This window comes from Poromitra crassiceps (genome assembly GCF_964638095.1).
Source record: "Poromitra crassiceps genome assembly, chromosome: 25".
Taxonomy (NCBI): Eukaryota; Metazoa; Chordata; class Actinopteri; order Beryciformes; family Melamphaidae; genus Poromitra; species Poromitra crassiceps.
In genome coordinates, this window is record NC_139649.1 from 6,196,611 (window position 1) to 6,221,669 (window position 25,059).

The window sequence follows — 25,059 nt, forward strand, 5'->3', positions numbered from 1 at the left end:
TGTAAAAAAAAAAAAAAACATTTGCAATTCCATCGCGGGCCACACAGGGGGCCGTATGTTGCCCATGTGTGCTTTATAGTAACGTTCAGTCATAACTCATTCATAATTAAGCCCATAGTTAATGAACTAATCATGTACAAAACACACACACAGTCACATATTTTATATACTGTATATGTTGTAAGCCTAATTTTTGCCATCACAGCTGCTTTTTACATGTATGGGATAATACAGGCTAATATACAAGGTGTCCCAAGCTCTGAGTCATTATAAACTCAATTAGCTACAGAAGCTAATGTTCACATTCAGTCCTTGTATATTTCTCTCATGTGTTCATCATTCCTTTCCTCCTCTGTGTGTGTGTGATTGAGAAATGAGATGCAGGTGGTGTTCATCCTAATTGGCCTGGTCAGGTGTCAGATTGCTGCTGGCTGATTGGCTGGTGGAGAGCATTTAAGCCAGCTGGTGCATCCTGTCGCCCTTTGCTCTCCTCATTCCCAACGATGATAGCTGCTGTGCTGACTGCTGTGTTCTGTCAGGTAGGAACTGTGTGTAGACCTACTTTAGTAGTTCTGCAGAACTTTATTAAGATGTGTCTTTATCTTGGTAGACCTGTGCAGTCTAAACTGTAAATAGTTACCTTCCAGATCTACACTTTGGTACACTGTAAATAACACTTACCCAAGTAGCAGAAAGTAGGGGGAGAAGCCCTTTAGTTTTTTGTAACATTTTCTCATGTTTATTTTGTAGGAGCTTATAGGTAAGAGCTGTGTCTCTTATTTAATCCATCATTTTCTTTTCTTAGGTAAATTTAAGGTTGGGGATTAGTTTGATTGGTTAGTTGTGTTGGGGCCATGCTGTGCTCTGAAACTAAACCTGCTACTTGTGAACTTGTGATGGTGGTTTGGCTGATCATCCTTGGGAGTGGGAAGAGTTGGGGGCACTTTTGTGTTGCGGTCCAGTTCCCAGAGGCCGGTTCCGAACATAATTGGGTGCTCGTCTGCTTTTCTCATTCGTCAGCACGTCGTCTGTGAGTGTGTGTGTATATATATATTTTATATGTTTGTCTGGTGGGCAGTCTTTGTGCAGGTGGTAAATGGTGTTAGTCAAGGTGCCTTTGCATGGAGCTGAGGAAGCTCATGGTGGTAAAGCTGGTGGAGATGTTTGTTGGAGGAGGAGCCGGTCAGAGGGGACCAGTAAGACTGAGGAGGGGCGTGACAAGGCAGGGCCGTCAGTAGCACCGTTTCTCCTTTCTGTGTAGACTGCTACCCTACAAGAGTCTCCGTACATAGACTTGCCTGTCACTCTGACTCCCAAGCCGTCTAAATCAGCGATACAGACGTATTTACAAGTGTCACAGAAACATTTCAAAGCCACATATTGAGAAGGGTTCATAGCTTCTTGACGTCGGGGTTAGAAAGCTCGTCGCTGCTCATAAATGCCTCTTTTCATCTGAAGTCTGTGCTGGTGATATTTTTTACCGAGCTTTCGGCCAGAGTGGCGCTGTTGAGCGCTCTGACGGCTGGGAGCTCTAACCTGGAAAAAATATCACCAGCACAGACTTCAGATGAAAAGAGGCATTTATGAGCAGCGTCGAGCTTTCTAACCCCGACGTCGAGAAGCGATGAACCCTTCTTCTCAATATGTGGCTTTGAAATGTTTTTGTGACACTTGTACATACATCTGTATCACTGATTTAGACGGCTTGGGAGTCAGAGTCACAGGCAAGTCTATGTACGGAGACGGGACTCTTGTAGGGTAGCATAGTCTACACAGAAAGGAGAAACGGTGCTACTGATGGCCCTGCCTTGTCACGCCCCTCCTCAGTCTTACTGGTCCCCTCTGACCGGCTCCTCCTCCAACAAACATCTCCACCAGCTTTACCACCATGAGCTTCTTCAGCTCCATGCAAAGGCACCTTGACTAACACCATTTACCACCTGCACAAAGACTGCCCACCAGACAAACATATAAAATATATATATATACTCAGACGACGTGCTGACGAATGAGAAAAGCGGACGAGCCCCCAATTATGTTAGGAACTGGCCTCGGGGAACGGGACCGCAACACAAAAGTGCCCCCACTCTTCCCACTCCTAAGGATGATCAGCCAAACCACCATCACAAGTTCACAAGTAGCAGGTTTAGTTTCAGAGCACAGCATGGCCCCAACACAACTAACCAATCCCCAACCTTAAATTTACCTAAGAAAAGAAAATGATGGATTAAATGAGACACAGCTCTTACCTATAAGCTCCTACAAAATAAACATGAGAAAATGTTACAAAAAACTAAAGGGCTTCTCCCTCCTACTTTCCTTGGGTAAGATGTTAGTGTACAAAAGTGTAGAGCTGGAAGTAGCCATTTACAGTTTACACTGCACAGGTCCACCAAGATAACACATCTTCAAGTTCTGAAGAACTATGTAGGCCTACACAGTTCCTATCTGACAGAACACACCAAGAGTCATCATAGTTGGGAATTAGTAGTACAATGAGTGGACTCATAGTTCAATCACACACTGTGGAAAGGAATGATGTGAACACATATCAGGCTGAAACAGTTTGAGAGCACAAACATAGTATTTCATCAACTTCCTGTTTCTGCACTGTTGAATGGTTCGGGGATGCCATCCCTTGCTGTCATTGCCAACGATGATGGCTGCTCTGCTGACTGTGTTCTGTCAAGTAGGAACTGTGTGTAGGCCTACTTTTGGTAGTTCTTTAGAACTTTAAGATCTGTCGTTGTCTAGGGTGACTTATGCAGTCTAAAATGTAAATAGCTACCTTCCAAAGCTATACTTCTTTACACTAAATAACTCTTTCCCAAGTAGCAGAAAGTAGGAGGGAGAAGCCCTTTAGTTTTGTAACATTTTCTCATGTTTATTTTGTAGGAGCTTATAGGTGAGAGCTGTGTCTATTTTTTTAATCCATCCTTTTCTTAGGTAAGTTTAAGGTTGGCGATTAGTTTGATTTGTTGATGTTGGGGCCATGCTGTGCTCTGAAACTAAACCTGCTACTTGTGAACTTGTGATGGTGGTTTGGCTGATCATCTTTGGGAGTGGGAAGAGTGGGGGCACTTTTGTGTTGCCGTCCCCTTCCCCGAGGCCGGTTCCTAACATAATTAGGGGGTCGCCCGCTTTTCTCGTTAGTCAGCACGTCGTCTGAGTATATATATATATATATTTTATATGTTTGTCTGGTGGGCAGTCTTTGTGCAGGTGGTAAATGGTGTTAGGCAAGGTGCCTTTGCATGGAGCCGAGGAAGCTCATGGTGGTAAAGCTGGTGGAGATGTTTGTTGGAGGAGGAGCCGGTCAGAGGGGACCAGTAAGACTGAGGAGGGGCGTGACAAGGCAGGGCCATCAGTAGCACCGTTTCTCCTTTCTGTGTAGACTATGCTACCCTACAAGAGTCCCGTCTCCGTACATAGACTTGCCTGTCACTCTGACTCCCAAGCCATCTAAATCAGTGATACAGACGTATGTACAAGTGTCACAGAAAGCCACATATTGAGAAGAGTTCATAGCTTCTCGACGTCGGGGTTAGAAAGCTTGACGCTGCTCATAAATGCCTCTTTTCATCTGAAGTCTGTGCTGGTGATATTTTTTCCAGGTTAGAGCTCCCAGCCGTCAGAGCGCTCAACAGCGCCACTCTGGCCGAAAGCTCGGTAAAAAATATCACCAGCACAGACTTCAGATGAAAAGAGGCATTTATGAGCAGCGACGAGCTTTCTAACCCCGACGTCGAGAAGCTATGAACCCTTCTTCTCAATATGTGGCTTTGAAATGTTTCTGTGACACTTGTAAATACGTCTGTATCGCTGATTTAGACGGCTTGGGAGTCAGTGACAGGCAAGTCTATGTACGGAGACTCTTGTAGGGTAGCAGTCTACACAGAAAGAGGAGAAACGGTGCTACTGACGGCCCTGCCTTGTCACACCCCTCCTCAGTCTTACTGGTCCCCTCTGACCGGCTCCTCCTCCAACAAACATCTCCACCAGCTTTACCACCATGAGCTTCCTCAGCTCCATGCAAAGGCACCTTGACTAACACCATTTACCACCTGCACAAAGACTGCCCACCAGACAAACATAAGATATATATATACACACACACACACTCACAGACGACGTGCTGACGAATGAGAAAAGCAGACGAGCACCCAATTATGTTAAGAACCGGCCTCGGGGAACCGGACCGCAACACAAAAGTGCACTCTTCCCACTCCCAAGGATGATCAGCCAAACCACCATCACAAGTTCACAAGTAGCAGGTTTAGTTTCAGAGCACAGCATGGCCCCAACACAACTAACCAATCAAACTAATCCCCAACCTTAAATTTACCTAAGAAAAGAAAATGATGGATTAAATAAGACACAGCTCTTACCTATAGGCTCCTACAAAATAAACATGAGAAAATGTTACAAAAAACTAAAGGACTTCTCCCCCTACTTTCTGCTACTTGGGTAAGTGTTATTTACAGTGTACAAAAGTGTAGATCTGGAAGGTAACTATTTACAGTTTAGACTGCACAGGTCTACCAAGATAAAGACACATCTTAATAAAGTTCTGCAGAACTACTAAAGTAGGTCTACACACAGTTCCTACCTGACAGAACACAGCAGTCAGCACAGCAGCTATCATCGTTGGGAATGAGGAGAGCAAGGGGCGACAGGATGCACCAGCTGGCTTAAATGCTCTCCACCAGCCAATCAGCCAGCAGCAATCTGACACCTGACCAGGCCAATTAGGATGAACACCACCTGCATCTCATTTCTCAATCACACACACACACAGAGGAGGAAAGAAATGATGAACACATGAGAGAAATATACAAGGACTGAATGTGAACATTAGCTTCTGTAGCTAATTGAGTTTATAATGACTCAGAGCTTGGGACACCTTGTATATTAGCCTGTATTATCCCATACATCTAAAAAGCAGCTGTGATGGCAAAAATTAGGCTTACAACATATACAGTATATAAAATATGTGACTGTGTGTGTGTTTTGTACATGATTAGTTCATTAACTATGGGCTTAATTATAAATGAGTTATGACTGAACGTTACTATAAAGCACACATGGGCAACATACGGCCCCCTGTGTGGCCCGCGATGGAATTGCAAAAAAAGTTTTTTTTTTTTTTTTTTTACAGTGCACCTGAACGCAACATGCAAGATACCCGCTGAATAAGTGTCCACATGTTCATGTCATTCTGGCCAATATTCTTCTGTTATAGCATTTCAGTCTGGAATATGGAATATCTTTCAATAATCTTTATGACTAAAAGGCCAAAAGTAATCTCGTGTAAGAAATGGCTGTTCTACATTGAGGTAGAAATTTAAATAATTAACTTGTTGGTTTTGGATTTATTTAGCTTCAAGAGTGCATGTTCGTGTGACCCTCAACACAGGCGTTGAGAATCCCGGCCACTTACTGATACTTATACTTAAATTAACCCACTCATATTCTGGTTTATTTCAAGAAAAACATTTTGGATAGTGGAAATTCTAATTGGCTGGTAACTTTAAAATCTAGCAGCCATATTGGCAGGTGGTGAAAAAAGTTAATTTCAAGCCCTGCAGGGAGAGTGTGGTGACATAGGAGTGAGTGAGAAAAGGATCAAATATTGGTGGTTAAGACTGAATAATGACATCACAACTGTTACGGTAATTTAAAATGAGTTATTCCTCTAAACCTGGCTTCAAATGCCCCAATTTTTTCGCGCTGGCGCCGTTCAGCCCTCAGCAAAATCTGGTAGCGAGGACTTTTTTTGTGGCCCTCTCTATCATCAAAGTTGCCCATCCATTACGGCATGACAATATTTGTTCGGCCCCCGGCAACAATCCGGATTTCTCATGTGGCCCCCCATGAAAAATAGTTGCCCACCCCTGACATAGGAGGTAGTTTCCAATCTGCTTTCGACTGATGTGACTTCAGTGTGGATGCGCTGATCAGCCAAATCAGATTTGTGGCAGTGTGGACACACTCCCAAATCAGATTTGGGAAACCAATCAAGATAATGATTAATGACTTTAGCAGCAAATCGGATTTGCCTGTAATGTGAACATGGCCTTAGAAAACTCATGGCTCATCATGGTTTTAAAGGCACATATCTACATGAAATAAACATGGTGAAATCTATCATCCATCCAGAGAGTGCAGTATCTGCTACAGTGTCTACTTTTAAACTCCAGTGATATACAGTATCATTATTATTGCTTTAATACACAATCATTTGCTATTTGACATTCAAGCGTTTACAATAGGTGTACAAATGTTAACTTCTACAGCAGTGGTTCTGCACTATAGAGGTTCCTCACTTGTTCTGTCCATTCTTTTAGATAGCTGCTGCTTCTAACGAGCTCGGTAAGCCTGGCAGTGTTGACAGTGTGGCCAGTGAAATTCCTGCTAACATTGTATTGCTATTGACCACAGTGAGTTGGCAAATAAGGAGACCAAAGTCCAATAGCGCACACTTTCCTCACTTTATTCTCTGTCTTGCTCCAAGTAGTTTCTCTTGTTAGTATTCTGTTCAGGTAATCACTAAGGTAACAGTTAGTTCATACTTAAAAAGCATGAATAAGTTTGAGTTATAACCTGTTAACCCTTAATTTAGTGACCCTTATTGTAAAGTGTGGCCTTTTTTCAGACAGCCAATGGCCTTCCCTCTGCATCCTTCCCCTCCCCCCTGTTTTTAAATCCAGCTTTTGCCGTGTGTTTCAGCCACTCGCACACAGACAAGACTATATTCATGGTACGCAGCATCACTTAACTAAGGTACGGTCCAATCTGTACTTCTTGTCAAACTCCGGGCCCAGACGAACTGGCCTGCAGAATCAGTCTGAAGCTCAGAGCGAGGAAGCCGGTTCCTAACAGGTCACCGAGAGCGGTGAGGTAGGGGATGGAGAAGTTATCTGGGTCCAGTCCCCGACACCACAGCCAGCGCACCATCAGGTTGGCCACGGAGAGCAGGATCACTACCTGGATGATGGTGACATTTTGAAACAAGAAACACCTCAGGTACAAACAGTTGGAAAACGAATACGACAGAGCAGCAAGCAGATTCTTTATCCATAATGAATGTGATACCGATCACTTCCCCTCAATTAATTATTTGCACCACTCATTAGTTGAAGGTACGCTTAAGGCTTGCTAGTCCACTCAGCAGATCAGTGACTCAGTACACCAGGGATGGGCAACGTTGATGATAGAGAGGGCCACACACGAAAATCCTCGCTGCCAGAGGGCCAGATTGTGACCGTGTGCACTTCCACCAGTAGCCTACTGTAACACCATCACTCCCAATTATAGCTACTAATTTGATGAAAAGGACTGGTAATCAAAGTTTATTATCCCAACATTTATATTTTTCATATTCAAATTTAGTAATTCTTCCATTCAGATGACACCAGAAACTTTGATCTAGCTTTAAAACAGCCCGCTACAGCAATTTGATGGGGTACATCACCCAAATATGTCTATTAATCAGATTAGTAATGTTGCATGTGCAATGTGCATCCTGTGCATTAGCTCAAATGCTAACAGTATGTGGATGGACAATGCTAACGCCATTAGCGCCATGTTCTGGGTTGTACAGTAAAATAAAAACAGACTTTGGTGGTCTAACCTAACCTAACCAAAAACATCCGCCTTGTAAAATATATATATATATATATATATATATATATATATATATATATATATATTTATCTTTATTTTTAAATTGGGAAATTGACCCAGAGGCCACTCTGAGTGAGGTCGGGGGCCACATGCGGCCCGCGGGCCACCAGTTGCCGACCCCTGAAGTACACCATCACATCGAAGCCAAAAGGCATAATAAGAGCAATAAGAAGCTGTCTATTAACCCATTGATACCTGATGCAGCATTTGCGTGTATATCCCTCATTTGTGTGCGTAGCCCTTTAAGACCGCGAACCGCGTTGACGCGGTTCGCGGTCTTAAAGGGATACACACACAAATGCTGCATCAGGTATCAATGGGTTAAACACTACCGGTACTTAATATAAATGAGTGCACAGTTGTCAGATTGCGATGTATTGGAGCTGGGAGCTTTGGCACAATCATCCGAATGAGCAGTGTGACCTGAAGCAGCGCTGCAGACAGGTAGCAGGCGATGAAGGCTGGGGTCATGGCGGTATGGCCTCCCTGCAGGAGATGGATGGTGTAGAGGAAGAGGAGATGACCCGGGACTACGAGGAGGACCAGGACTCGGGCTGATTTAGAGTTCACCTCTATGGACAGGACACACAGAAGGACAGCGCTAGAACCGAGCTGTGTGTACCACTCTGTGTCTGTCCATTGTCTAACTTTTATGCATGTATTCGGAGGTTCTTCATTCTCTAACAAGGATCAGATGTTTCAGCTTCCTTTTCTCTAGACCTAACTAATCATGTTTGTTTCTATTTAAAGGTGTTATAAGTAGCATATAATAACTGTAAATAAATGAGACCATGGTGGAGAAGACTGCTGGTCCCTCTCTCACACCGGTGGTATTGCTAATGGTAGTGTTTCTCCTCATTAAGACCACATTACCCATAAGCCCCATTGCTTCATGTCACAGAGGACTTTTGCTTCTTTGGTCAAAGGTTTTCTGAAGAGGGTAAACATGTGGGGAGGGATTTTTGCTCCAGCCTTTCTTTGCCAAACATTTACTGTGCTAAAGTACCCTCTTCCTGTTTTGTGCAGTAAAGCAATCCGGAAGATTTCCCGCCAAACCTGGTTGCACACAATCTTCTGGGTGATGGTCTTTTTTTTTATATTTTATTTTATTTTATTTTATTTTATTTTATTTTATTTACTGTAACGATACTTATGTCTCAAAATTGATGTTATAGGCAGGCAGCACCTCTAAATCATCTTTTGATCGGCTGCTTTTGTGGTGTCTGACCTGAGGAGCAGAAGGTAGCACAGGGGCCAGGCCACTTCACACCCATCTTCAATGGCAAAGCTCCAGGAACGCTCCAGTAGTGGAGGTAGGTGGAGATCCTGCTAGCTTGGATGGCCACCAGATTTCCCCCGACACCTGTGGACATGAATCAGACATGAGTAGGGTTTGGAAGGAACTATACAGTTTTCCTGGTGATGATGGCAGGATCTAGCCTGGTGTCCAGCCCCTATGAATTGAATTACCATAAAGCGGTGTTCAATCAACGTGGATATTTACGAGGGCTTTTTTATTTTATTTACTATCAATAAGTAATATTTGGTGCTGATATTCAATATTTTTTTTACGCCAAACATTACACAATAAGTATTTTTTCATAAAGTATTCGTGCCCCAATATATTGGCAACCAGTACATTGGTGTAACTGTAATTCAAGTAAATTTTTGCTTGAAAGCTCTTTAGCATTTATTCCAAAGCCACAATGTCACAGGTCATTATTGCTTTTCTCTCTCTGACGCACTGGAAAGGCGATGGCGGTGTTGTGCCATACTCCTTCATTCATAGTAACACTATACTCTCCTCAGAGTAACACTATACTCTCCTCCGGCCGGCTTCATTAAGAGCAGAAACAAAACCTCTTGGCTCGCAGAGCTTTGAACCGCATGGATCATGTGATCATCGACTGTTTCTGCTCAGCGAGCCGGGGGAACGCTGAATGGGAATGCAAATGCACTTCCTGGATTGAGATGGTGATAATAATATTAGGCAGGAGTCTTTGGTGATAATTAGGGGTGTCACAATATATCGTCCCACGAAATTTCGCGATAGTAAAACGTCACGATATGTATCGTTGAGATGAAATCTCATATCGTGGATTTTTTTTTTTTTTTTTTTTTTTTCAAAAGTAGACAAAGAAACGTCTTTGTTTGTTGAAGTTCAATGTGTGGAAAGTAGTTCAGTTGAACAAGTCTCTGAAGAGACACATGAGAAGTTATACAGGAGAGAAACCATTCAATTGAGTTTCTGGCAAAACTGTTTACTTGACAGGAAAAACTGAAGATGCATAAAAAATAGACTAAGAAAAGTCTTGTTGTTTGAGTTTGAAGAAAAACTGAAGATGCATAATGAGAATTTATACTGCTGAGAAACCTTTTAGTTCAAAGTAAATCTAAGTGACGGTGTAACTCATTCTATTTCAAGATAAGCCTTATCTCCAATCTCATGTTTTTTCTAGTTGTTATTGTAATAACAATTTCCCACAACAGCATGTTTTGTATTTGTGCATTTCAAATAAAATACTACTTTTCCAGTCATATATTGTCATTATTCAAGTTTAAAAAAATATTGTTAAAATCGTATCGTATCGTATCGTTATCGTGAACCCAGTATCGTGATACGTATCGTATCGTGAACTGAGTGTATCGTGACACCCCTAGTGATAATATATGCAGGAGGAGTCTTTGGTGGCGTTGGGGCTGCGGAAATGGGAAGCAGTGAATGCAGGGTTGGAATTCTGAACAGGGTTGTGTTTTATGTAAAGACCATTGTTATTCCTCTCTACTTAGTATGCCTCATGGTGGTCACAGTCACTGAAGATTTTTCCAGACCCCCCCCCCCCCCCCCCCACGCCTCTCGGAGGTTCCTTTAATGTTAGCAGCCATTGAATACCTCTTCAAGGATTAATAGTGAGTCCTTTTAATATCTGACTTTAGAGCTTATACCCATTAAAACTCTTAAGGCACATTGAGGAAAAATAACTATTAAAATAAAAGACATTTACAGTTTAGAGTTATCGTAAGTCTAAGTGTGAATGGGCCTTTAAGTTCACTGTGAGGGAGTGGGGATACCAGCAACTCTGAATAATAGGATTAGTTTCTGGGCATCTGAATGCTCCAAAAAATTCCATATGCGATCAGTTACATGAATGTTTTTTTTTTTGTAAACAATGACACTAATTATGAAGCGGTCTGTGGAAACATCACAGCCCCAAATCCCATTTCTACTTATTACTCTCATTTTTTCATTTTTCATTCATTATATAGCATGGAGTCTTCTGTCCACTCACCATTGATGACCGGGGTGAACACTGCCATGCCTTCAAAGTTTGGATCGCTCACCGTCTGATCCAGAATCAGACCTCCAATACTGGGAACAGGACACAATAATTAACAAACCCTCTGGAGGAGACATCTGTGTAAAATAGCCATACCTTTCCCAACTTTTAAAAGTCAATTCAAGTCAAATAAAGACTGATTTAATCAGGTCCAACTTTCAGACCCAGACAGAGGACATGGTGTCCTCAGACAGTTACCTGCTGATGGTCATGGCCACAATGACCGGCTGCCAGCCTGACCTTAGCACCTCTCTGATTGGTGGAGAGCGACGGGCTACTATGACCCATGTTGGGATGAGTACCAGGAAGAAGACGCACACCACAGGAGGCAGGTACCACATGTCTATAGCAACACAGCACACACAACAAAATAAGTGAGGAATGGGTATTTGCATGGAAATAAACACAATTGAGAATGAAACAAACGGTGGACAAACAGTATGAGATTTTGACCAGATTTCAAAGGCAAGTGTGCTACTGCTTTCTGCTGGGTGACTTTTGTTAGAATCAAAAGGTGAACTTTGCTGCCCTCTTCTGACTGAAGTGCATGAAATGCAAATTCTTATTTACAATGACAGCCTGACAATGACCGCTGACATTTACATGAATTTATTACTTGATCTATGCAAATAGATGAGAGCAGTGACATGTTGAGGCCGTTAGGGTTATACTAGAGATGTGTATAATATATATAATATATATGTCCTCAGTCTGACCTCTGTGATGGAAGAGGAAGCCGCTGACGGCAGCAAGCAGCGACAGGGTGATGAGGTCTCCGAGGCTGGCGGCGATGGGCGTGGCCACGTTGTCCGGGTTGATGCCCGCTTTCCTGCAGCCAGTGATCACCGCCACCATCACCAGCCCTGACGGACGGAACGCACACATGGTATAAAGACTACGCTGATAAACCTATCTGATATCTGTTGTCTTCTCAAGCAGCTCAATATAGTGCTGTTGTCTGACCTAGAGACAGTGCGGCAATGACAGCGGTGGTGACGCTGCTGGCACAGAGGACAGCAGCCTGGACCATGTCCACCCTCCTCCCTCTGGTCAGCACCCCCAGCCCCACGGCTGCCAGCGCCGCCAGGAGGCCCACCACCGTGGCCTGAACCTGGGGGTGGAGGAGAAAGCAGTGGGCAGGTAGCATCTGTCTGTTGCAGCCCACATCCATGTCTGTCCAGACTCATACAAGCACAAATACCTTGAAGCCATTGACCTATATATAAGCCCACAGTGCAGTCAGTGGTGTGGCCATTCAGCCTTATGGCACTTTAGGTACTGTTTGGGGTGGTACCTACTACCTCAACAACACGGCTAATCATTTTCAACATGGAAAATGGTCGATCACAGACCAACAGTGTTGGGCAAGTTTACTCTCAAAATGTAATATACTACTTATTACTAGTTACTTTCATTTGAAAGTAATAAGTTACTTTACAATATTACTGTCTGTGTAGAGTAACTCGTTACTTATTACACTACTTTTGCATTACTTTCACCAAAACAACAGCAGCAGCAGAATGACATCGCCGCCCTGGAACCATCCCGAAAAATAATTTCAACTGCCTTGAAGTCAGTGTAAACCGCCCAAAATTCCCCAATGTTATTCTTTTCCTTTGTTATTGTCATATATAGTGGTTATATGCATAAAAACACACAGTCTGATAAGGAAATGATTGTATCTTTATTTAAATATGTGCTTTGATTAAAAAATGTTTTAACTCAATTTGTAACTTGAGTTACTTGACAAAGTAACTGGTATAATATTACTGAAATCCTATAAGTAATCAGTTATATTACTGAGTTACTGCTAAAAGTAATATATTACATGTAATATGTTACTTTTGTAATGAGTTACCCCCAACACTGCAGACCAATAGCAGGCGGAGCCTCAGCTCTGGGACACCCCTTCAATGTCAAATACAGTCAAATCTAAGTTGAGATCCATGAATGAGGTGTTTTGAACTGTTGCCAATGTAAGGCTGGGATGATCATGCCAATAAAGCTTCTTGGGCTGAGTTGTCCAGGAGCCAACAGAGAAAGACCAAAGTGATGGAGAGTGTCACCTGAATGAGAGCCAGGTTACTGCACACCATCCTCCACTGCTGCTGAGGCTCATCCATCTGGCCTGTGTTGGCCTACAGAGAAGAACGGCTGAAGATGTAGCGTTAAAGGTCTAGTGCAGGGACAATCACATGGTATTGTTAAATTAAAGGGCATGTTACTATGGAGTTATCCAAAATATATTAACGCCTTGTGAAACTCTCCCGCTGGTTGTCAACTAAAATCAAACCGCTTTGGAAATCCAATCTACTTCCTGGTGTAAATTATGTCACATATACCCAGATTTGTTTTAAGCGTTCTGACTCGTCGACAGTATGCATAATTAATGAGGTGCTGCTTGCCGAACTGTAAGTATTATGGATAGACGTCAAACTGTAAGTCAGACGCCCACATGCCCAAATATGACTTCTGGTTCCATAGCGATTTCCCTTTGGGTGTATGACAGAATCGTCTCTGTTTAATACAGGATTTTCAAAGTTAGTCTGTTTTTAACTCACTCACTCACTCAATCTCACTCACTCACTCACTCAATCTCACTCACATTAAATTGGTGTGTGTGTGTGTGTGTGTGTGTGTGTGTGTGTGCGTGCACACGTGCCTATGTGTGTGCGTGTGCTTGTGTGTGTGTGCTTCCACTCACTGCTGTTGACAGTCTGGATGCCAAAGTCATCTCTAGGTTCCCCTTCAGTCCCACCAGGGCTGGCACCAAGATAAACAACTCGCTGATCGACTTGAACACCTCCCAGTGCTGAAAAACACCACACACAGCAGCCTCTTAAAGCCAGAACATGTCCCCAATGAAGCACACAAATACATAGTGATGATGATCCATCCTCAATGGCTTGGATATTTTGTGTATCCCCACTCATCATCATCATCATCATCAGTATAAAAATCGGAGCTAGGGCTCTGTCTGTCTGTTTCTCTGTCTGTCCCACTGATGACATCATCAGTGATGTCATAAATCCCACTGTGACATCATCAGTGATGTCATAAACCACTGTTGACATGAGTGTGCCATAAACCACAGATGACATCAGTGATGTCATAAGCCACTGTGACATCATCAGTGATGTCATAAACCACAGATGAAATCATCAGTGATGTCATCAGTGATGATGTCATCAGTCTGAGGATCACAGGAGAGACTGAGGAGGCTCACGAGAGAGACTGAGGGAGAGAGGAGAGAGACTGAGAGAGAGAGGAGAGGGAGGGAGAGAGAGGAGAGGAGGGGTAGAGAGGGGGGAGACTGAGGGAGAGAGAGACTGAGGGAGACATGCGCCAATAGGGCAGGCAAGGCCACACAGCAGCCGAGCTGCGGGAAATGCCGTGTGTGTGTGTGTGCGTGCGCGCACGCGTGTTAGAATGTCTTTGAAATCTAACTGCCCATGGCACACTGATCAAACAAATCCAAGCAAAACAGTTGAGTTTTTTTTAAGCATGGCACACTGACCAAACTTCATCAAACACGGACAAACATGGATTGAACATGTTGAATCTGACCAAACATCTCCAAACATCTCCAAACATCTCCAAACAAGGACAGACAGACAGTGACAGCCACGGCGCACCAAACAAACATCTGTTTTTTGGAGAATGTTTTATTGCCATGGGTAAATGTCTATCTTGGGGGTAAAGCAAACTAAATATTTTAAACCTGGTGTAGCCTACTATCAATAATGTTGTAGCTGTAGCTGTCAATCTACAGTACTATCCATAATTATCCATAAACCTTTTTACAACAAACAACTAACTAAATGCTACACATATACAGCAAGGCCCTAGTCCCTGTAGGAATATAATAGAGATACTATAAAGATGAGAATAGATGATAACATAACTATAAACTCCCCATTGAGTAGCACAAACTAAGTCCAGTATGTATGTACAGTATCAGTATGTATGTAGCAGGAAGTCAAACAACATGGCAAACCTCTGAATGACCTCTGATGACCTTTCTCTCTCTCTCACACAAACTTTGGCTCATCTTTGTCTCTTTTTTTCCATACTTGCACTACATCCATGAGTGTCCTTGCTGCCACCATGCCCAGGCCGGACAGCAGGAGCGGCAGCACCACCTGGGCGGAGATGATCCACGAGCTCTCGGGCAGAAAGCCATGGGGCGAGCGGGTCAGCTGGCAGGTGAAGCCCCTCAGCTTCTGCCCCTGGAAACACAGCTCCAACCAACGCCAGACAGGTCACCACCATGGCTGACCCATCCCTGCCCCGGGAAGCTCTCGCTGAGGGGTTGGTGGTAGACCAGTGGAAGATGATCATCTTGACTGTTCTCAAGCAAAGGTGCAGTCGCCTCCTCCACCTCAGTCCAGGTTCTTTGGAAGTGAGAAGCGATGGTTTTGTTTCTGACACAAAGGCGAAGAAAGCGGCTCTCCTTCAATTACCGGTAGTTTGGCTGATAATTGCTGAAGAAGAGGAGTCAACAAGCTTGTTTTGTCCAACACTCACTCAGAAGAATCCAGCGTTGCTAAGGCAACAACACAAGTCATGTTACAAATGGTGGGCAATGGAACCAACTGCCTCTGTCCTCGAGAACAGTTTCACACACACACACACACACACACACACACACACACAGGTCCTCCTCGTCGTGACAGCAGGTCTGTGAGGCTTCTTCTGACACTGCTACTGACAGACCTCCCAGACACACACGCATTCTCACTCACACACATACACACACTCTCTCTCTCCTCATGCCTCACTCTTGAGTAGGCGGGCGGCCGACATGGAGCGCTGGAAGCCCGCCCGCTCGCGGCCCGGCCTGAAGAAGGTCCAGGTCCTTTGGGACAGGGACATCCAGAAGGCCACCAGCTTCTTCTCAGCCCTGCTCTGGTGCTGGTTCTCCCCCTCCTCCTCCTCCTCCTCCTCCTCCCCCTCCACTCTCTCCTCGCTTTGCCGATGCCCTGCGTGAGCTGGGCCGCCCTGGAGCCCCTTCCTCATGGTGAACAGAGGAACGCCGGCCTGGGACGAGTGTGTAGGATGAAAGCTCCAGCACCTGTCTGTCCTGCTGCTGCCGGGACGTCTCCCCGATGGCAGAGGGGTGGACGAGTTGTGAGCGCTCCCTGATGAAGGGAGGATAACAAGAAGTGTGGAAGCAGACTGTCTCTGGACTCTCTCCCTCCCTCTAGCGCTGGACTCGTCTCGGCCGTCTGTCGGAGGACACTGCAGCTTTGCTGTCTCCCCTCCTTGGTCCCGGTTCCCTCGACGCCCCCGCACTCTGGAGTGGGTGACGCACTCTGAGCAGCAGCAGCAGGTGCCGTACCTGTCACTGCCACGTGGGGGCACTGCTGCCTGGAGAGGACATGAAGTTCTCATCGCTGATAGGAAGGAAGGGAACACGCGGGACAATGCTAACCGCCGTCTTTCTCTGTCCTCCTCTTCCACAACCCGTAGGAAGGTGTGCTAAGATCTGGCATGGAGATGAAAATCGACAGCCTCTAGTAGGCCTACATTCCCCCTGTGAGGATTTGTCATCTTGATCTTCTTTCCTTCCTTACATGGGTGGCACACAAGCCTGTACAGAAGTACCCCTCCACACACACACACACACACACACACACACACACACACACACACACACACACACACACACACACACACACACACACACACACACACACACACACACACACACACACACACACACACACACACACACACACACACACACACACACACACAGACGATGACAGTGAGTCAGCTGAAAGGTGTCCCTGAGACGTGAGGTAGTAGGAAGGATGCTATCTTCCCTCCAGCGCCCCCCTCTGGCTCTCGGCTGTCATTTTTGGATTGTTGAGGAACAGATGCAAGGACGCCCTAAAAGGCTGAGCAGTAACTGGGGCAATATGGTTGTAGATTTAGCGCGTGAAATCAGTCAAAGTAGGATAGGACGTTTTCTAATCGCCAAGCCTTCCCACAATGCAACACTTTTACTGGTCTGGGTCCAAATGGTCCAGTTCGGGCATCTGAACACTTCTGAGTCACTTCTGCTCCACTGATTAGCAGATTAGAACTCAACAAGAAAAGGAAGCAATACGTGGGAAGTGGCTTTTCTTTTGGGCTCCCTGCTATATCTGTCCAGACTTTGTGCCTCATTTGTTGTCATTAGGGCAAAAGGTTGAATATCAATTCAAAGAAGGAGGTCACTCAAAGAAGCATTCACCTTTGCGATGTGCCTAAAATCACAAGTAGGCTACACACTCTGCACCTGTGCCTCATTATTCTTGCTACAGGATCTGGTTTCCCAAAATCTCACCCTTAAAAAAGTGCAATAAGTACACTTTACCTTTTAGTACCAGCAATTTGCAATAAGTACGCTTTACGTTTTAGTACCAGAAATTCACAATAGCAGTGGAGGCACTGGCTCCAGGCACCAGGCTCTGGGATCGCATTGGGGGAAGAATGGTTGGGAGGGCATTCATTATGCATAGATAATTTGCATAGCAGAGATGTATGTACTATAGTTGCATGCTGCAGACACGTGTGAAAATCAGAGCTCAAAATAAAGGACGCCTCCAACAGCAGGGGCCCCGCTCCACGGGGCCACGGCCCCCATGGGCCCAGGGGCGAGGTGGCGAACCAGTGGTAGTAAATCATAACTTAAACTTTGTTTCAAGAAAGCATTTAGATTCATACTTAAAGTTTGAAGTGCTTAATTAACAATGAACTGAATTGGAAATAAGCTAAATAGACAACTTTTCAGTTATAAACTCCTGAATAAATGGGTAGGCTATATGAGAAAATAGTTGCTTTCTCTGATTTTTTTATTTTATTTTAACCTTTTTTCTGTTTATTGAAGAATGCAATTTTCCAGATTGGTTGATGGTTGAGCATATAACTTATCAGAGTTATTTATTTTCTTCTCATGTGCACTATATTGATTCATATATTGAATAAGTGTTTATTTATGTATTCGACTGTAAAACTCTACATTAAACACATCACATCATAATGTAGCCTAGAGACGCACCTCAGCTGCAGCATGGCAGACAGAAACAAGAAATTAAATCAGTCCTTGTGCTAATTGACATCTGTGTCCTATTAAATACAACCAGATAGGGAAATCTAATCCATCAGAACATGCGGTCCCGTCATAAAAGGGGTTAAAAATCTGTCATTACCGCCGTACACTAAAATGAAAAAGAACTAACCCTAACCCAACTGGGACTTGTTGCTTACAAAATTCACCTTCTCGCAACAGTTGTAGCCTAAGCTAGTGGTTTTCAAAGTGGGGTCCCCTGCAAAAAGGGGGGGGGGGGGTTAATCTATTTTCACTATAATTCCATCCATAAGTAACACAATCACAGAATGTATGATTATTTTGGTCATGGGTTTCATATAATGTCTGTGATAAAACATCTAAAAGCAAAAGCTTCAGTGTAACTGGGCTACAGATGACCTCTGTGGTATAGCAGTCTGAGTCAACACTGACCTGCACCTGGTCCAGAAGCATCCCAGCTGTCACCATGCCCAGCCCAGCCAGCAGGTATGGAGGCAGCACTTGGAGGCAGGTCGCCCTGGAAGACTCTCTGGAGGAAACGTTGGGCTTGGCTTTCTCTTCCTCCATGGTGTTAGTAGCTACAGGACAGGGATTACTGCTGCTAGCGTTTCTTCTGTGTGTGCCAATACAAACCAACCTGCCGCCAACCTGAGGAGGTTCATCAGTGTTTGTCTTTGGATCTGGCAGCCAGTTCATGTGCTTGACATGTCAAAGAGAAATGATAGTCTAAATAACACACACATTTGATTACTGATGACATTTGATGACTTGTGGAATACACAGGGTACATGGTTTTGAATAATATACCGAATATACAGAAACATATATTTATATTAAATATTTAACCAGAAACACAACTTTTTCCTGAGGTTTCCAGCAGTCTGGATCGCAGCCTTCAAAAAGGAGATGGGCAAAATATGTTTCCCTTTAGTGGAGCAAGGGCATGGTGTACTACATCAGTAAAGCCACGCTGAAGCTGGTCAACAAGGAGTATGACTACGAGATGACGCTCCATGCTAATATAGCTCCATCGTGCGCTGCGGTGACAGCCAGGGCATTCCCACCATGCAGTGCGACTTTGTGCCCATCGCCGAGCTGGAAAACAGAGACAAGGGTGCCATCATCGATGTGATTGGATTGGAGCGCGTCAGAGTGTAGAGGAGGTTTCCCGTATCACCACCAGCAGAGAAGTCTCCAAGAGAGCCTTCTACTTAACGGACACCACTGGCAAAGTGGTGACAGCCACACTGTGAGTAGGCGGAGAAGTTCAATGGCGTTAATCTGCCTATTGTCACCATCAAAGGAGCTCGCCTGTCTGATTTTGGGGGCAGATCTCTCTCTGCTTTGTTCAGCTCAACAGTCATAGGTCAACCCAGACATACCGGAGGCCTTTCGACTGAGGGCCTGGTATGACCAGGAGGGCTACGTTCTAAACACCCAATACCTGACAGAGGCTGCGGGCAGCGGGGCACAGGTCAACAGACCCTTCCCACGGGGGCCATTTTGACTTCCAATCATGGAAGTTGGAAACTTCATTAGTGTTTTGCTTGCACCTGTGTTTAACCCTGCCATTTCGACACAAAATGGCCCCCGTGAAAAGGGTCTACTGGAAAGCACTGAGAGACATTAAGGATGATGATGTCATGTCATGCCCCACAATCGTCACTGATGTCATACCCACTGATGATGTGGAGTAGACATCAAGCGTGCAGCGCGCAATATTTATAGTATACTATCAATGATGATGTCAATGCTCGATTTCTGGGGTGGAGACTCTGGAGACGAAGCGCCATGTTGTGGGATTTATGACATCACTGATGATGTCACGATTTGCATCACAAATCACTGATGATGTCACTCTGACTCCGAAACTTTTGTCCATCATCAAAGTCTATTAGACCCATCTGTGTTTTCAGATGACGGATTAAAAAACGCATACACCGCCCAACCTACAATTTTATATATCAATATATACACAGTATATACACATACTATAAATCTTCTATTATTAGCCCGGGTGTTTATTTACAAAATATCTAGACAGACGCTGCGTCTATATGAGACTCTGCTTTATGGTAGGCTATATAGAAATGCTCTGGTGGATCACAGTTTGAGAATCACTGACTAGATGTGATGATGAAACAATGTGACACTGTGGACTCCGACTGTTTTCAGTGTTCTAGCTGTTCAAAATAAGTCCCAGTGAAATTAAATATGACTATTTCACCTTGTTGGCCAAGGAGGCATGAGTGGGTGGAGGTGAGGTCATACCTGAAGCCCTGCTTGGAGTAGAGGGTCACCTTGCTCCATCTTGCTGGGATACTTCAGTAATCCCTGAGCTGTGCAGATACCTGGCTGTGGGAGTCTGAAACACACAATGCACACACATGATCTGGACTCACATACATGTACCATCACATACTGTACCTGATGTTACAGTGTATTGTGTTAGGGTCATGTTGTTCACTTGAACATGGATAAGCCATATAATCTTACCTTATAAAGGTCATGCCATCTCTCTTTTTTTGGGGGCAAGTTTCCCTCACTGGATGGCCATACCAGACACCCCGGTAGAGAGCCACTCAGTGTCACCTGCCATAGCCTTGTTGTTTCTGTTGTTGTTGTCTGAAATTATGTACAGTAGACTATATTATACTTACAGTAATAAACAAACATACATTAGTAAAAACATACAAACAGAAACACACGGGCATAGACAGGAATTGACTGTTTATATCAGTACCTGCTGTTACTTTTATCTGTGTATGAGTTTCTCATTATCCAGATTACTGATAAGGTTTCCAAGTTCATTTTAATCTAACATTAGCTAACTAGTTAGTTAGACACTAATAGAGAAGATTGATATCTAACTAGATTTGGCTAGAGTAGCCTACCCCTGGCAAGGGAAAAAGATCTACAAATATTCCAAATGCAATCTATGTAGTCAATAAACTACAGTAATTTATGTGATGTGATGTCCTGAGGCTGTTGATGTTCAATGACAAATGTCCTGCCTTGGCTGGACAACAAAGTTTCATTTCATTTCATTTCATTTATTGGGTTTAAAATTACAGGGACAGTGCACATTAATAAACATTTCTGTAAATGTGCCAGTTTAGCCAGCTTGGCTAGTTTTCAACCGTAGTCCCTGGTCAGGTATGAATACATAAAATACATTAGAACAGGAACAGCAGACACTGTAGCTACCTGTAGTGCCGCACACTTCATAAAATCAATAGAGATCACATAAAATAACAGGGGATAACAATTAGGGGTGGGGGAAAAAATCGATTCACCTAAGTATCGCGATTTTTTTTTTTTTTGATCAAATTTTTATTTTATTTCCATACTAGGACACATTCAGTTAGACAAGACAAGATCACCAGTTGTTACATCCATTATGCATCATCCACCACAGGAGCATGAGTCATTTCAACACAAGCATACAAAGAATGCAACACTCCTTCTCCTGCCCAACCAAGGCGGTCCTGTCCAGTCCACCAGTCCCAAAGGTTCCCCTCCTCCCTACCCCGGATGGTACAGTACATGACATACATACACACACACAAAAAGAAAAAACTATAAAAACAAAACGGGTACATTTATGTGAATGAGCGCATGCACACACACACACATGCTGTGTACATACACACAAGCACATACACATAACCATACAAAAAATAAAGAAATACACTTTTTCTTTCTCTTTTCCTTTCCTTCTCCTTTTTTTTTTTTTTCCTTACTACAAAAAAATGAAATGGACCTAATCATAAAACTTGGGTGTACATCAGTAATACAATCACAAAAGATGAAATTTTATAATCTTTGAGTTATATATGAAGATTTTACTTTTTCTAGTGCTTTTGACAAAATGTCTATAGTGCTTCCCTTCGCACCGTTTGTTCGTGCTATAGAGAGTTCCAAAGAAATAATATCTAATAAGGAAAGAATCCAATGTGAAATCTGAAGTTTGTGAGGAGGCTTCCACCTTAGTATTAATATCTTTTTGGCAGCTGTCAGCCCTAAAAGTAAAAGTGTTCTCTGAGACTTAGAAGGATTAATTAAAGAGTCGTCATTTAAAAGTAAAACATTAGGTAGCATAGGAATACAAATTTCAGTTACATCAGATAACACATGCGCAACTCTAGACCAGAAATGTTTCACATCTGGACAGTCCCACATCATATGTAAATAAGTTCCTAATTCGTTCTTATTACATAGTGTGCAAATTGGTGTGGGACAAAGCTGGAATTGGAAGCGTTTCCTGGGAGTCAAATAAAATCTGTGTATAAATTTGAAATGAATGATTTGGTGATTAAAGTTCCGGGATGAAAGGGTTACATTTTCCCAGACTCTCTTCCAATTAATCGACTCCTGACGGTTCTTTAGATCTACATTCCAGACTTTGGTCACACTCATTGGAGGACATGTCAGTTCTTGTAACTTCTTATACATGAAAGATACAAAGCCCTTACACATAGAATTAGAAATTATAAAGTTGAGTAATGGATGCATTGGAAGGGCATTGTTACAGGGAATTCCAAGAGTTCGAATAATGGACCTCAGTTGTAAGTAAAAATAAAAGGAAGTGGATGGTAAATTATATATTTTCCTAAGATCCTCAAATGATCTTAGACCTTCTTTATTGATAACTTGGGAAAGGTTATGGATGCCACCTTTAGACCATGTGGGAAAGATCAATGGTTTGCCACCTGAGCAAAGTAACTTATTTCGGAAGATTGGTGTGTGTATATGCCATTTCACATCCCAGTATCGCGATTTTTAATGTCACGATTTTTTGAATCGATCTTTTATTCCAGAATCGATCATCGCAAAAAAAAAAAAAAAAATTTTTTTGGGTGCTTGCAGTCAGGCCACTCACTGAACAGCAGGCCAGGCGCCGCCTACTGGTTTACTAGTGGTTTTATTACTTATTAGTTAGTCTGAAGTAATAATTACACTTCAGGGTTAAAGTGGGTGCATCTCATTGTAAAATTGGACTTCAAACGGCCCAAATCTGGCTTCAAACGGCCCAAATTTCACGCGCGTCGGCCCATATCGGCCTGGCCTGCTTGGTATCTAATGCCCGGCCTGAATTATGATCCCAGTCCGCCCCTGTTTTTAACTATATCACCCAGCCCTACTCATGATATATAATATACAGTCTCTAGTGTATGATTCAACTTTTCCCATGTTCTAATCTAGTGTAAAAAAGCAAACAAACTGAAAAAATAAAAGAAAAAATAAACAAAAATCGCAATAAATCGTAATATCGAATCGCAATAATCGTAGAATCGCAATACTTAAGAATCACAATATAAATCGAATCGGCACCCAAGAATCGTGATAGTATCGAATCGGGAGATAAGTGAATCGCCACAGCCCTAATAACAATACAAAACATAAAACAAAGCACGTCAGGATGTTATAGGGTATGGTCGCACACTTGATTGTCTCTCAACCAAGATTTTAAGTTGACTTTAAAAGAACAATAAGTGACACAGTCTCTGCACTGTCATGGGAGACTGAAAACGCTGCCTGTCCGAAGGCAGACCTCCTCAAATGTATCATGCAATCCCCTCTTGCCACAGACCTGGTGCGTCTGTCATTGGTTGTTTTTTTCTTTATAAAAGCACCAAGGGGGGAGGAGCCAGGCTATGCAGAATCTTATAGACAAGACAAGCATCTGTAAATGTGATGAAATAGTCCCAGCTCAGTAGATTTAGATTACTCAGGCAGTGACAGTGATGATGGGTTTATTCTATTGTGCAAGGAACTGTGAAAAGGATATTTTGCAATAGAAAGGAGATATTTTCACTTTGTATTTATTTCAAATTTAACCTTTACTCAGAAGGCAAATAACCCAGCTGCCATGCACAGATGATCAGGTCTGTTCAGCTGCAGCCTGCAACCAAGCTTTTTAGTGGGTTTTAGTGTGGGTCAGTTGTAGGCATAATTTACTAGATCAAACACACACACCTACCTACACTTTACTCAGTGTCAGTTCAGTTGTACCTCTGTGATGAGATTCCAGACTCCAGACAGATTGTGATCATTTTAGTTGTAGTTTTAGTTTATTTGTTTAGCACAAATTAAGGTACAAATCTGTGCAAGGTGGGAACGAAGTCTTTGCAGGCTTGTACAGAGTTCCACACCTACCCATAATCAATTTCATGACATGCAGGCTAAACACTCAACCAAAAACACACAAAAAAACTACTACAAGAAACTACATGTTAAATCAGCAAAGCAGCAAAAACAAGGTAATTTGCATCTGAGGCAAAAACATGAAGGCTAAGAGGAAAACAAAGTCTGTAATAGAGAAAAGTTTGAGTACAAAATCTGTCAGAGAAGGATGAGTACAGGAATCAGGAGGACAGTAGATGTTTCTTCAGGCACTTTTTGAAAGCAGAATAAGAGGACATTGATCTTAGCGGTAGGCTTAATTCACTCCAACGCTTAGGACCTCTAAAAGTGATGTTGAATTGGTGCCTTGAAGTCCGTGTGCGCGGTAAGAGTAGTTTTAGTTTGACAAGCTAAAATGTATTGAGAGTAGTTAAGATGTAGTTGAACTACTTTTCATTGGGAAGTAGCTAGTTTGGTAAACTACAGTTTTAAAGTAGTTTCCCCAACACTGGCAGCAGCCTCTCATCATGTGGTAGGTTGCGGCTTCAAATCCATGCTTGTTTTTTCCAAAGTCTTAAAACCTCAAAAGGGGGAGAAATTTCCAGTAGAACACTCACCAATTGTGATTTACTTCAAACAGCTATTTGTAAAGGTCTCCATCCAGACTATGATATTTACTTTGTCATTACATTTTTACATTGAGGTTAACATTCTACAATCCAATGCCAATATTTTATGGCTGAGAAACAAACAAACATATTTCGGCACAGTCAGACTTTGCTGTCACTGATCTTTTATTTATGGTATGTTTGGTGGCACAGAGAGAAGCTG

General features: G+C 43.2%; 1 protein-coding gene across 1 annotated transcript; it reads right to left on the reverse strand.

Annotated features, from left to right (window-relative positions):
* Positions 1–6,293: 6,293 nt before the first annotated feature.
* Positions 6,294–18,658, reverse strand: LOC310798530 (solute carrier family 41 member 1-like). The gene is made up of 10 exons (XM_083661067.1): positions 18,535–18,658; positions 13,729–13,836; positions 13,091–13,162; positions 11,988–12,135; positions 11,741–11,887; positions 11,223–11,367; positions 10,977–11,056; positions 8,915–9,049; positions 8,110–8,258; positions 6,294–6,987 (listed from the first exon to the last, which is right to left on the reverse strand). Exons 1-10 carry the CDS (start codon positions 18,568–18,570, stop codon positions 6,808–6,810), a joined length of 1,200 nt encoding a protein of 399 aa, XP_083517193.1. The 5' UTR covers positions 18,571–18,658; the 3' UTR covers positions 6,294–6,807.
* Positions 18,659–25,059: the final 6,401 nt, after the last annotated feature.